Source organism: Cucurbita moschata, unplaced genomic scaffold (assembly GCF_002738365.1).
Source record: "Cucurbita moschata cultivar Rifu unplaced genomic scaffold, Cmos_1.0 Cmo_Scf00018, whole genome shotgun sequence".
NCBI lineage: Eukaryota > Viridiplantae > Streptophyta > Magnoliopsida > Cucurbitales > Cucurbitaceae > Cucurbita > Cucurbita moschata.
Window position 1 is genome coordinate 411,283 of NW_019268534.1, and position 15,032 is coordinate 426,314.

A 15,032-nucleotide genomic window follows, 5' to 3' on the forward strand; every position below is an offset into this window, starting at 1 on the left:
ATCAATCGTTGTCGGATTTTTCATATTTATCAACAAGTCCTTACGGTTTCTTTTATTTGCAAAGAGGTGGCCACATAATGATTTAATTCAATTGCAAATTATAAATATAAAAGATGTAACATGTGATTTAATTATTATTTTTTTCATATTGTTTTAAAAATACGTAACATGTGATTTTTCATATTATTTTTCTTTTTGTTTAATAAATCTATCAAATTTAAAAGTTTTTTATTTAATAAATTTATAATTAACATTTATTAAATATTTGAGAGATTATAATTATTATTTGACCTTTTTGTAATAAAATTATTAAATTGCCAATTGCACTAATATCATAATTTTGGAAGGTAAATCAAACGTTGAACTATTATATTTTTTTTAACCTTCAAATAATTTTCATTAATCCTTTGATTAAAAAAAGAATTTGTCTCAAAATTCAAATTTCCATTTGTTGAAAATTTCAAAATTTATTAAATTATACATATTTTAAATTAAATATGTTAAATATGGTAAAATATTATCTTGTTCTTTATATTTTTGAATTTATTATATTTAGTCAACATATTTTCAGGCGCTTGATTTTAGTCCATGATCTTTAATAAAATTACGGAGGGGAGATTGAACCATGGCGTTTTAAATATTAATTAAAATTTAAAAATAAAATAAAAATGAATATGTTAACTTAATAAATAAATAAAAAGGTTAAAGATATAAATATGTTAAATAAATAAAAAGAGAGAAGTTTATTATTTATTTAATAATAAAAAAATTGAAAATGGTTTGATTGGATTAGGACTCAAATCCGACTAAAGTTTACCGCTTCAACGTTTTTAATTTTTAGACAGACCTGTCCCTCTTAGTTTCCGTAGTTCCACGAAAGTCCAGGGCTATTCTCGTCATTTCACCCCGTCAATAGCCCGTTTAATTTTTGTTCCTTAATTAACTCCTTAATTACCCAAATTTATTTTCTATTATTTTGGTATTAACAAAATAAACAAAAGGACAATATCCCGGAAGGTGAGGGAGGGAAGCAAATTAAGAAAACACCCGAAGTCTAAACCTTTTATTTTTCTGTTTCAATTTCTTCTTCTTCTTCTTCTTCTTCTTCTTCAGCAGAGGAAGACTTAAAATCTCTTCTTCAAGAAATTTTCTGATTTGTTCAAAGGGGTTTAAGTTTCAAAACCCTTTTCTTCTTCTTCTGATTCATTATTTTGCTTCTTCTTCTTTGTTTCCCCATTTTTTTGAGGGGTTTGTTTGGATTTTTGTCTTCCCCCATTGAAACTCAGCTCAAACTCGCCAACAACTTGGTCAATTTCTTCATTTACTCAATTGGGTTGCTCTTTTTCAACGCATTCGAGGTGGATCCATAAGCATCCCTCAAGATTTTGATCAGATCAGAGTCTTTTATAGAATGGTACTTGTTTCTCTTTGCCTCTCTGACTTTTTCTTTGCGCATTTGGATTCATTTTCTAAATGGGTCCTTATAATTTCATGGGATTTTCCTTCCTTTTGATTGTTTGTTGTCATAATTCCATGGGTTTCTCTTCTTTTACTACCTCGATCACTGATCTGTGCTTCTGGGATTGAATTTTTCTGCGCATCAGGGCTTTCTCGAAGAGTTTAATGTAGAATTAGAAGCTTGTTTTGCTTGAATCAATGCAATAATCATTTGTTTAAGTTTTGTTAATCAATGGTTTTAGTTTTCTTGACAAACAGTCAACTAGAGCTCAACTTATTGGACTTCATGAACATCGAGTAGCTATTCAACTGAGAGTTCAGTTCCAATAATGTATCACATTGAGATTCTTCTTACGAACCCGTTTCTTTTCGCACCATGTTATGTTGATTCATTGTAGTTCTGAACTACTCAGATGAGTGGGAGACAAGTAAAATAAACATTCATTCAGCTGTTCTTGTCACTGGATAGTTCATGTGCATCTGTCACTTTTTCCAACCCTGTTTTAGATAACAAAAACATGCTTCAAACATGGACCATTTACCCTTCTCGTGCTGTAGATCATCGTCGATAATGGTGTAATGTACACTTCGCTTGTGTGTGTATTTGTTAACTCGGGATACTTGCAGGCTTCTACTACCGGTCTTGTTGGAGTTGGATCACTTGTTTGGTTGGAGGATTCTGAAGAAGCTTGGATAGAGGGTGAAGTGTTAGAAGTTCGTGGCGAAGAAATTAAGGTCCTATGCACCTCAGGGAAAACGGTGAGTTTTTACAAAAATGATTAATGAAAAATTAGCAAGGACTAGTAGCTTGCTTGCATTTGCTTTTATTGTAGTCGTAGTAACTGAGATGCTCAATTTAAGAATAAACTTTTGTTAATCTGTTCCTCTTCTGTCGTCTTCCTCTCTTCCCTGTTCGTAGGTTGCAGTTAAAGCAGCTAATGTCTACCCGAAAGATTCCGAAGTGCCACCTTGTGGTGTGGATGACATGACCAAGTTGGCTTACTTGCACGAACCCGGGGTGCTACACAATTTAAAATTGAGATATGATATTAATGAAATATATGTAAGTATATGAAGAAAATAATTCACTCTTGAATACACATTCAGGGAATATTGTTTTAAGAATTGATATTGAAGTGCCCTGTCGATCGATTTGCATTCCATTATGTTAGGGAGATATTATTATCTGGTTGGAATGAGCAAATTTTCCGATATATGAGGTTAATATGCTGAAAAATTGTGCTTCCAGACTTATACAGGGAACATATTGATTGCTGTAAACCCTTTTACGAGGTTACCCCATCTGTATGATAGCTATATGATGGCACAATATAAAGGGGCCGCACTCGGTGAGCTGAGTCCACATCCGTTTGCAATTGCAGATGCTGCCTACAGGTAGTTTGCTGCTATACTTTCGTAATTTTGTCGTTGAAAACTACACTATTTGATTAACCGAAATGCCTTTCCTTTGGATGCAGACTTATGGTCAATGAGAAAAAAAGTCAATCCATATTGGTCAGTGGTGAAAGTGGGGCTGGAAAGACGGAAAGTACAAAGTTGCTTATGCGTTATCTTGCGTATATGGGAGGGAGAGCTGCTGCCGAGGGGAGGTCAGTTGAGCAGCAAGTTCTCGAGGTGAGAACATTTGAATACTAGCCTTCATGATTATGTGATGCAAATGTTGGGTGTCTGATATTTGAGTTTTCGAAATGCAATTCCATCATACATTTGTTACGTTTGTTCATCTTGCAGTCAAATCCTGTTTTAGAAGCATTTGGGAATGCGAAAACTGTTCGGAACAACAACTCAAGGTTCGAAGATCTCTCTTTGGAACACTTATTTCCCAATTTAACTAGTATTGCTTGAAATTGTAGTTTTGACTTCCACTTGTGTATGGTTTTTGATGACTCGTGTAGTCGTTTCGGTAAGTTTGTGGAGATCCAATTTGACCAAGGGGGAAGAATATCAGGAGCTGCTATCAGAACTTACTTGCTCGAAAGATCTCGTGTTTGTCAGGTGTCCGATCCAGAGAGAAACTATCATTGCTTCTACATGCTTTGTGCTGGACCGCCTGAGGTAATGGGAGCATCGATTACTTACTTGAGCTTACAACCACTCGAACCTACACTATTCATTGTCTCTACCCTTTTCAATCTTAAAGGATGTCAAGAAGTATAAATTGGAAAACCCAAGAAGTTTCCATTATCTAAATCAATCAAACTGCTATGAGTTGGATGAAATTGATGATGCCAAAGAATATATTGCAACAAGAAAAGCAATGGAAGTCGTTGGGATAAGTTCGGACGAGCAGGTAATTCCTCACCCCCTACTTTGCTATGAAAAAGAAGAGATTCTTAACCTATGCATTTTCTCGTCCTGATTTTGTTCTTCCTTCCCTCTAGGATGGAATATTTCGTGTTGTAGCTGCGATTCTTCATCTAGGAAACATTGAATTCGCAAAAGGGAAGGAGGCCGATTCTTCCGTTCCGAAAGATGAAAAATCTTGGTTCCATCTTAAAACCGCTGCGGAGCTTTTCATGTAAGTGTGCAACTTCTTCGAGTTAAAACCAAATTTTGGAAGAATGACGGTTGATAACCTTAACATCGACTTCTATCCAGGTGTGATGAAAAGGCCTTGGAAGACTCTCTCTGCAAACGTGTAATCGTCACTCGTGATGAGAATATCACAAAGTGGCTGGATCCAACTGCTGCCGCCCTTAGCAGAGATGCTTTGGCAAAAATTGTATACTCAAGATTGTTTGACTGGTGAGTCTTCTCTCTGAAGAAAATATATGATGCTTTGTAATTTTAGTACAATCTTCGTTTTCGGTACGATCTTCGTTTTATATTGTTGATTAATATTTTTAACGTTCCTTCCCTCAGGCTGGTAGACAAAATTAATAATTCGATTGGACAGGATCCCGATTCGAAGTTCTTGATTGGAGTGCTGGATATCTATGGATTTGAGAGTTTCAAGACAAACAGGTGCTCATCCGGTATGCCTTTTTCTTGAATGAGAAACAAAGACTTATAAACGAGAGAAGACAAATAACTTCTCATAGAAAAATAGAGACGACAAAGGGCTTGTCGGACTAGAAATCGAATCCTCACTTTATCGCCCTATGATAGAACAACGTAACACAGAAGATGGAAGTAATCTTTTTTTAGTTCAATAAATGTGAGATAGAAGATCGAACCTTGAACGTCGTGAAATGTAATAGGTGCCTCCGAAGTCCACATTCTTTTTTCTATATTTTTTATAGCAAATTTTGTCGGTAAGTTATGCACATCCCTTATTACCAAATAATTTATATATATATATATATATATATATATATATATATATCGTAATTCTAGTCTCGATCAATTACTCAAAGATTAAGTCTAAAAAATACCCTTAAAACGGTAATAAAAGTTACCTTTACGGTTAGTTTTAGATAGAAACCGTTCCTTAAACTTTCAAAAGGGTTTCAGAAATACCCTTTAACTTTCAAAAGTTTCTCACCTCTTGCACCACGTTTCAAAAATACTAATAAACTTTCGAAAGTAGCATTAAAAAGGGAGATATTCTATGAGGTGTCGCTAGACTGTTTCCTTCCATATATTGACGGTAAGAACTTTTATGAACTTGTTTTTATAAAGGTTTAGAGTGTTAAACGTTACCTTTAAAATTTCATGGGTATTTTTTAAACATAGTACTATCGGTAAGGTAAGGGTATTTTTGAACTTTTTAAAAAAGTTAAAGGGTATTTTTGAAACAAAGTACTAACCGTTTCCATTCTTTTCTTATCTGATCCTTAACCTTCTTTAAATATTACAGTTTTGAGCAATTTTGCATCAACTTGACTAATGAAAAGCTTCAGCAGCATTTTAATCAGGTAAAAATGAAGCGTATCGTGCATTTCCGGTTTATTAGTTGACTTTTTCTTCTTCTTCGTCCTTTTTTCTTTGTTTATAATATTCGGTGCATATACTCATAACGTTTATATCTTCAACGAACAGCATGTTTTCAAGATGGAGCAAGAAGAGTATACAAAAGAGGAAATTGATTGGAGCTATATTGATTTTGTTGATAATCAAGACATCCTTGATCTCATTGAAAAGGTTTGTAGTGTGTGATTCGTTAATAATGTTTTCCCTTGCTTTTCCTAAATTTTGTATCATTTGGCTTGTTTATTACTTCATTTTATCTTAACTCTTTAGATGGATGCCAAATGACTGTTTGAATCGGATATTTTAAATCGAGAAACCTGAGAGAATATTTAGAAGTGTATTAATCAAAACTAGATTAGCAAGTCCGGCAAAGCTGACATTAGTTGCGTTAAGTTGCTTTGTGGAGCGTTGGGCGGGATCCGATACCCAATGGATATTAAGAAACGATTCCCACAATGCACGAAATTCCTTTCAAGATGCTAGAAGTCTTAGTCGGATCTTCGGAGGCTGAATTTGTTGAAGAGAAGCCATCAATACAAAATTTAGGAAAATAATTTTTATCGTCTTTGTTGAGGATTGTTGGGAGGGAGTCCCACATTGACTAATTTAGGGAATCATCATGGGTTTATAAGTAAGGAATACATCTCCATTGGTATGAAGCATTTTGGAGAAGCTAAAAGCAAAGCCACGAGAGCTTATACTCAAAGTGGACAATATCATTCAATTGTGGAGAGTCGTGATTCCTAACATGGTATCAGATCTAGGATGCCGAAACAAATTCCGTCACCATTACTCACGAAGGAGTGGAAGGGAGTACACTCCAGTACCCATTACCCACGAAAAGTAGCTACGTAGCATGGTCGATAAGGAGTGGAAGGGAGGGGAGTGATTCCTAAACAGTCTTCGAGTATCATTTTTATTGTCTTCCTCCGAAAAATAACGTAGTTCCTCTACTATTTTCTTTTTCGAATGTTGGCACATTCATTCTTACTAATTGAAGTTTGGTTTTTCTCAAGAATAACTTAGTAAATTGTTTTCCAAGTAATCTCTCATACCACCCCATAACACTTGCTGATTAATCTGTATAACCCTTTTTCTTAATCATTTGCAATTTCAGAAACCTGGTGGTATTATTGCCCTTCTGGATGAAGCATGGTAAGCATAGCGATATTTCCGTAAGCGTTTTCTTTGTTCGTGTCGGTCTTTGCAGTTCATGAAGCGAGTATTGATCTTTGCAATCTACTATGTTATTGAATAAGATGGTTTGTGCTTGTCATTTGCAGTATGTTCCCCAGATCAACTCATGAAACATTTGCTCAAAAGTTGTATCAAACGTTCAAAAATCATAAACGCTTCAGCAAACCAAAATTATCCCGGAGTGACTTCACGATTGCTCATTATGCTGGTGATGTGAGTTTTTCATCTCTCTCTCCAAAAATACATAAACGTTATCGTATAATCTGGCCTTATCCATGGATCAAAGACGTGATAATCTTCGAAATTGATACAATTGCATTTAATTTGTTAAATAATTTTCAGGTCACCTATCAAACTGATTTATTTCTGGACAAAAATAAAGACTATGTTGTTGCTGAACACCAAGCGCTCTTGAGCGCTTCCAAATGCTTCTTTGTGTCACGTTTGTTTCCTCAATTAGCTGAAGAATCATCCAAATCTTCAAAATTCTCATCAATAGGTTCCCGTTTCAAGGTCCGATACAGCTCTCTGCTACGAATTGGGATCTTTGATATTGGTTTAGTCATTTTGTTTATAAGGAATTAATTTTCTTGCAGCTACAATTAGTATCACTGCTGGAAACTCTAAGTGCTACCGAGCCGCATTACATTCGATGTGTAAAGCCCAATAATCTTCTAAAGCCTTCTATCTTCGAGAATAAGAATATATTGCAACAATTACGATGTGGGGTAAGAATACGTTCGTTAATCAGATCTTCTGTCAAATAAAAATATTTTTATCAAAATGTTATCGCTCGCCTTCATTACATTAGGGAGTCATGGAGGCAATTAGGATAAGTTGTGCCGGGTTTCCAACGAGGAAAACATTTGACGAATTTGTTGACCGATTCGGACTCCTTGCTCCTGAAGTTTTGGATGGGAGGTATAATTGGTTCTTGGTTTTCTTCAGATTGCAGAGTATGTCTAATGATTGGTGCCTCTGACTCTCTACAACTTTTATTTTGCTAGCTCTGATGAAGTGACTGCTTGCAAGAGGCTTCTAGAGAAGGTCGGACTTAAAGGATACCAGGTAATTGTTTGACGAGATATCAAAATTAGTTCTTGAGGTGTCCGTTTATTGAAATCGACAAACTATTCGTCATTGTTCGTAAGCTCAGTACTTTATGTTGGTCTCTGAAAGAGATTTGTTCTTGAGCTCAAACTTTTGTTCTCTGATATTGACTCAATTCTATAGTTTTAACCTTGGAATGATTTACACTCAGATTGGTAAGACAAAGGTGTTTCTTAGAGCCGGTCAGATGGCTGAACTCGATGCACTCAGGACTGAGATCTTAGGGAGATCAGCAAGTATTATTCAGCGGAAAGTTCGTTCTTATCTGGCTCGTAGAAGCTTTGTATCGCTTAGGAGGTCAGCTATACATCTGCAGTCTGCATGTAGAGGTAATAAAATGTTATGAACACATTTTCATTAGAAGGTTTTTGTGATTCGGCGATAATTACTGAGTTTCGATCCATGTTTGTTTCAGGACAACTCGCTCGAGAAGTATTTGAGGGCATGAGGAGAGAAGCTTCTTCTTTAATGATTCAAAGGAATTTGCGCATGCATCTCTGCAGGAAAGCTTACAAAGAAAAGTACTCGTCAGCCGTTTCTATTCAAACTGGAATGCGTGGAATGGCTGCTCGCAATGAGCTGCGCTTCAGACGGCGATCTAAAGCAGCAATTGTTATCCAGGTTTAATATTTATATTTCATGTTTTGCGGAAAATCCTATTACGTGATCCTCGAGTGGAGAGAAGAGAGATATCAATTCTGAATTTTGAATATCGATACGAAACCCGTCATTTTATATACCCATTTTAGTTCCCCTAAGTAGATCATGATGAAGCAGAACTCTATACTCATCTCTTGTGGTTGAGAAGATTTCTTTTCCTGTCCTATCAGAGCTATTGTCGACGATATTTGGCTCAGCTGCACTATAAGAGGTTAAAGAAAGCAGCAATCACCACTCAATCCATATGGCGAGGACGAGTTGCTCGTAAGGAACTACGGAAGCTGAAGATGGTGAGATCGCCTTTGTTTTTTCTAGTCACATTGTTTCTATTGGCTCGTCTTTCTGAGTTAAAGACACCAATTGGCCACGAAAAGAGCTCCATGTGCTGAGTTTTGTTGCATTCAATTTGTCTTTAATGTAGGCTGCAAGGGAAACAGGAGCTCTTCAAGCTGCGAAAAATAAATTGGAAAAGCAAGTCGAAGAATTAACATGGAGACTGCAGTTGGAGAAGCGCATGAGGGTAAGCACGACTAAACGGTCACAGGATACGTATTTACTTTGAGCGGGATTCCTTGTATTTGAATATACTTTGATCATCAAATAGAGATTTCGATGAAGAGCTAGGAGATTTATTTCGTTTGACGCTAAGCTACATCGCTATTGTACTCTAAAATGTTTTTAATATGATTGTCCACTTGTCTAATGAGCCAAATATTATCAGGCTGACTTGGAAGAAGCTAAGACCCAAGAAAATGAGAAGCTGCAATCTGCTTTGCAAGATATGCAGCTTCAGTTGAAAGAAACAAAAGCAATGTTTGAGAAGGAACGTGAAGCTGCGAAAAAGGTGGCGGATATTGTTCCGATTGTGAAGGAGGTTCCAGTTCTTGATAATGCAGCGATTGAGAAAATTTCGAGTGAAAATGAAAAGCTCAAGGTAAGATGCTTTAAAATGTCTAATTCATATGATACATGTTATGAGAGGGGAACGAAACATTCCTTATAAGGGTGTGGAAACCTCTCCCTAGCAGACGCGTTTTAAAACCTCGAGGGGAAGCCTAAAGAGGATAATATCTACTAGCAGTGGGCTTGGGCTTGGGCTGTTACAAATGGTATTAGAGCCAGTCATCGGGCAGTGTGCCAGTAAGGACACTGGGCCTCAAGGGGGATGGATTGTGAGATCCCACATTGGTTGGAGAGGGAAACGAAACATTCCTTATAAGGGTGTAGAAACCTCTCCTAGCATATACGTTTTAAAACCTTGAGGGGAAGCCCAAGAGGGAAAGCCCAAAAAGGAAAGCTCAAAGAGGACAATATCTGCTAGCAATGGGCTTGGGCTGTTACAAATGGTATCAGAACCAGTCACCGGGTAGTGTGCCAGTAAAGACGGTGGCCCCCAAAGGGGGTGGATTGTGAGATCCCACATCGGTTGGAGAGGGAAACGAAACATTCCTTATAGGGGTGTGGAAACCTCTCCCTAGCATACACGTTTTAAAACCTTGAGGGGAAGTTCATAAGGGAAAGCCCAAAGAAGACAATATTTGCTAGTAGTGGACTTGGACGGTTACAAATGATATTAGAGCTAGTCACCGGGTGGTGTGTCATAAAGGGCGCTGGCTCCGGTGGATTGTGAGATCCCACATCGGTTGGAGAGGGGAAGGAAATATTCCTTATAAGGGAGTGGAAACTTCTCCCTAGTAGACGCGTTTTAAAACCGCAAGGGAAAGCCCAAAGAGGACAATATCTGCGGGTATGAATGAGCTAGTATGAATGAGCTAGTTTAGCTGCTGATTGTTGCTTCCTTATGGTGGATTGTAGGCTTTGGTAAGTTCACTGGAAAAGAAAATTGATGAAACAGAGAAAAAGTATGAAGAGGCGAACAGAGTTAGTGAAGAAAGGTTGAAGCAAGCATCAGACGCTGAAACAAAAATTATTCAATTAAAGTCTGCTATGCAGAGGTTGTTGCCATTAGCCATTAGCTTCTTGTCCTTTCACTTAATTTCAGCTAATTTATACCAATATTTATATACAGGCTTGAAGAAAAATTCTCAAATATTGAATCTGAAAACCAGCTTCTTCGGCAGCAGACCTTCATGAAGACACCAGTAAAAAAAATGGCTGACCATCTTCCTATTGCAGCAGCAGAGGTTAGTCTTGTTTAAATTTCTATTCTGCTCATATCTTCCTCTACCATTCTTGTTAGTTCGGTACCTGTTTATTTTGCGGTTTGACGCTGCCCCTGCTAGGCCTCTTGTTAGTGGTCGAGTTTCTTGTCCATTTCCTTAGCAATCTTTGTGAGATCCTACATCGGTTGGAAGGAGGAATGAAACATTCCTTATAAGAGTGTAGAAACCTCTCCCTAGTAGACGCGTTTTAAAACTGTGAGGCTAACGGCGATACGTAATAGGCCAAAGTGGACAATATCTGCTAGCGGTGGGCTTGGGTTGTTACTTATGGTATCAAAGCTAGACATTGGGCAGTGTGCCAGCGAGGACGCTCGGTCCCAATGGGGGTGGATTGTGAGATCCACGTCGGTTGGAGAGGGGAATGAAACATTCCTTATAAGGGTGTGGAAACCTCTCCTTAGTAGACGCGTTTTAAAACCGTGAGGTTGACGACGATACATAACGAGCCAAAGCAGACAATATCTACTAGCGGTGGGTTTTGGCTTTTAGAAATGGTATCAGAGCCAGACATCGGACGGTGTGTCAGCGAGGACGCTGGTCCTCAAGGGGGTGGGTTGTGTGATCCCACATCGGTTGGAGAGGAAACAAAACATTCCTTATAAGAGTTTGAAAACCTTTCCCTAGTAAACGCGTTTTAAAACCGTTAGGCTGACAGCGATTTCTAATGGGCCAAAGCGAATAATATCTGCTAGCGGTGGGCTTGAGCTGTTACAATCTTCCTCCGCCTTTGTGCACCATTCTTCCTCGTTCTTGAACAGTAACATCGTGTTTCATTTTTTGCAGAAATTGGAGAACGGTAACCATTTGATTGAAGATAACAGAACTGATGTAATTCACCGTATTCTTCGCGTTCTATATTCGTACTGGATGATGTTATTTTTGTTACGTGACCGTCGTAAATTTGTCTAATTACAGGAGCAATTTGTAACGCCCGTGAAATCACTGAAGAGAATTAGCTCAGAATCTGAAATTAAGTTGAGTAGATCACATTTTGAACATCAACAAGTATGTGCTTCTAAATCACTGGTTGCTACTCATCCTTGTTCTTCCTCCATTGTCATATAATTCTTCAATTTCTCATTCCTGTTACAGGAGAATGTTGATGCTCTTATCAGTTGTGTTATGAACAACACTGGGTTTAGTAACGGGAAGCCTATAGCTGCATTTACCATTTATAAATGTCTTCTTCACTGGAAATCTTTTGAAGCGGAAAAAACAAGCGTATTTGATCGACTAATTCAGATGATCGGATCCGCAATAGAGGTAACTCGGCTCGTTTCTACTGCGTTTATTCAAATTATGCTGCTTACTATCTTAAATTCATGATTTTTTGTGCTGAGTTTCAGAATCAAGATAACAATGATCATCTAGCCTATTGGTTGTCGAACACATCCGCGCTACTGTTCTTGCTTCAACGAAGCTTGAAAGCTGCCGGCGCTCCGCGAAAACCGCCACCGTCAACGTCTATATTTGGAAGGATGACTATGGTATTTCGGATTCTTCAATGTTGCTGTTCTTTACGAGTCTTCTTTATTTTCGGTTATTTAACACTTTAGAGTACGATGTTGTTTAGGGCTTCCGTTCGTCTCCTTCTTCCAACAGTCTTGGATCTGCACTTAAGGTAGTTCGCCAAGTGGATGCTAAATATCCAGCTTTGCTATTCAAGCAGCAGCTGACAGCGTATGTCGAAAAAATATTCGGAATTATCCGAGATAACTTGAAGAAGGAGTTGACAACATTGCTTTCGTCGTGTATCCAAGTAAGTTGGATCCTCCTTGCAGCCGTTTCTCTCATGGGTATTCTCAACCTCATTTATGTAATCTACTCGGGTCCTTGTTAGGCACCAAGAACATCGAAAGGAGTGTTACGATCGGGACGATCATTTGGGAAAGATACTCAAACAAATTACTGGCTGAGCATCATAGAACACCTCAACTTGCTTCTCTGTACATTGAAAGAAAATTTTGTATGTCTACTTTTTGGAATCTTTCAACTTCGTTATTTTTAATGTTGTCGGCATGTTTCTGAAGGATTTCGTTGTCATTGTGGTTTCAGGTTCCGCAAATTCTTATCCAGAATGTCTTTGTTCAAAACTTTTCGTATATTAATGTTCAACTCTTCAATAGGTAAGCTATTGATCCTGTGTCTTCAGTAGTTCATCCTAAGAAGGACACGATGTTGACACGAGTTTTATTTACTTTTCAGCCTCCTTCTCCGACGAGAATGTTGTACGTTTAGCAATGGGGAATACGTTAAGTCCGGGTTAGCCGAGTTGGAGCTCTGGTGTTGCCAGGCAAAGGAGGAGGTACTTGATTCCCTTTTTGTTCAATCAGGCTGTCCCGGTGTTGCTTGGGCTAATCTTTTGTTTTACAGTATGCTGGTGCTTCTTGGGATGAGCTTAAACACATAAGACAAGCTGTTGGCTTCTTGGTATGATATCTTCTTCGCTTCATTGAACCGTATCAAATCAATTACCTGCTTCCTTTTCTTGTGAGATCCCACGTCGGTTGGAAAGGAGAACAAAGCATTCCTTATAAGGGTGTGGAAACCTCTCCTTAGTAGACGCGTTTTAAAACCGTGAGGTTGATGGCGATACGTAACGGGCCAAAACGGACAACATTTGCTAGTGGTGGATTTGGGTTGTTACTAATAGTATCAAAGCCAGACATTGGGCGGTGTGCCAGCATCTCACTGGACCCCAAGAGGGGTGGATTATGAGATCCTACATCGGTTGGAGAGGGGAACGAAGCATTCCTTATAAGGGCGTTGAAACCTCTCCTTAGTATACACGTTTTAAAACCGTGAGGTTGACAGTGATGCTTAAGGGGCTAAAACGGACAATATCTGCTAGCGGTGAACTTGGGTTGTTGAGTATCAAAGCTAGACATTCGAGGACACTACGCCCCAAGGGAGGTGGATTGTGATATCCCACATCGGTTAGAAAGGAGAACGAAGCATTCCTTATTAAGGGTGTGGAAACCACTTCCTAGTAGACGCGTTTTAAAACCGTGAGGTTGACAGTGATGCATAACAGGCTAAAATGGACAATATTTGCTAGCGGTGGGCTTGGGTTGTTACACGTACATATTGATATATCTCGTGTATTGTTTTCTTACTCGTTAATGCTCTTGATTACAGGTTATACATCAGAAATACAGGATTTCCTATGATGAAATCACCAATGATCTTTGCCCTGTAACTCTCTCTCTCTTTATTTGTCTATGAATGTTTACTTGCACTTATTTAGTTCTAACACAAAGTCTGTTCATCCGGTTTAGATCCTGAGTGTCCAGCAGCTTTATAGAATATGTACGCTCTACTGGGACGACAACTACAACACTCGAAGCGTATCACCCGGAGTAAGTGCCTTTTTTATGTCCGTTCATCCTCCGAACGCTCTTCTCGAAGCGAGATTGCTCATCATAACTTTTAATGTGTGAGAATAGGTAATATCCAGCATGAGAGTGCTCATGACAGAGGATTCCAACAATGCAGTTAGCAGTTCCTTCCTATTAGATGACAATTCCAGGTGAGTCTTCAATAAACTTTTTTTCCGACAAGTCGTTTATCATCGCTCGACATAATCCATACTTCCCTTTTGATTCACAGCATCCCCTTCTCGGTCGAAGACCTCTCGAACTCGCTGCAAGAGAAAGATTTCTCCGGCGTGAAGCCTGCCGATGAACTACTCGAGAACCCCGCCTTCCAATTTTTACACGAGTAAGGCTAAAAACGGGTCGAGTAGGTTGTTTCTCAGCTCATTTCTGGTCTGTTGGGTGGCTCCAGCAGCTCAGAAATGTTGTTTTTGTATCCTCCCACAAAGAAAGGTCCCTCTCCTTGAAATTTATTTATTCATTCAATCTGTGATAGTGTACATTCTTCTTTACTGGGACTGAGGATTGGGGGATAATTATAATTTTGGGTATTTTGGGTATAGTGTGCATTATTTTATAGAAAGTTAGAAGGCATGCATTGTATTGTATTCATTTCATTGTATAAAGGAGGAATGATATCAAGTTTGTATAAATTTGGTATTAATTATGCACGTTCATTATACAAGTTTCATCAGAATTGATATCTATTTTGTTCATGAAGTTTTAAAATGATACCAAGTTTCATTAGAATTGATATCTATTTTGTTCATGAAGTTTTAAAATGAACGTTTTTAGTGTTCGAGATTTGATGGAAAATTGTCCTCTTTATTTTCATTGAACGATATGAGACCACGTTTCCATTTACAACATCAGGCATATGAACATCGAACATCTTAGTCGATGTGGAGTAATACATTTAAAAGTTGATAGTCACCGAGGCAAAGACATACGAACACCTTGTCGGAATAGATGTAATGAGGCGGCAATTGTCACTTGTTGTATATGAGACAAGGTAACTATCGAATAGACAAGGTATACTTCATTTTTTGGCTTTGAACTAGACACGTCTTTGAAGAATTTTCTTCCCCCGACAAAGATAATAGGTCTCCCCAAGTCT

The 15,032-nt window shown here is 38.1% G+C and overlaps 1 protein-coding gene across 1 annotated transcript; it reads left to right on the forward strand.

Annotated features, from left to right (window-relative positions):
• The first annotated feature begins 1,047 nt into the window (after nt 1-1,047).
• On the forward strand, nt 1,048-14,612 carry LOC111456019 (myosin-6-like). The gene is made up of 39 exons (XM_023097715.1): nt 1,048-1,414; nt 2,086-2,217; nt 2,378-2,521; nt 2,708-2,853; nt 2,937-3,093; nt 3,211-3,269; nt 3,375-3,534; nt 3,620-3,769; nt 3,861-3,997; nt 4,078-4,224; nt 4,342-4,443; nt 5,279-5,336; nt 5,461-5,562; nt 6,509-6,546; nt 6,675-6,801; nt 6,931-7,101; nt 7,185-7,316; nt 7,400-7,509; nt 7,596-7,656; nt 7,850-8,027; nt 8,114-8,319; nt 8,529-8,648; nt 8,780-8,878; nt 9,080-9,292; nt 10,174-10,313; nt 10,388-10,502; nt 11,325-11,369; nt 11,457-11,546; nt 11,634-11,804; nt 11,888-12,028; nt 12,115-12,300; nt 12,382-12,507; nt 12,597-12,667; nt 12,747-12,846; nt 12,915-12,971; nt 13,680-13,736; nt 13,820-13,900; nt 13,988-14,070; nt 14,151-14,612. Exons 1-39 carry the CDS (start codon nt 1,412-1,414, stop codon nt 14,263-14,265), a joined length of 4,530 nt encoding a protein of 1,509 aa, XP_022953483.1. The 5' UTR covers nt 1,048-1,411; the 3' UTR covers nt 14,266-14,612.
• The last annotated feature ends 420 nt before the right edge of the window (nt 14,613-15,032 follow it).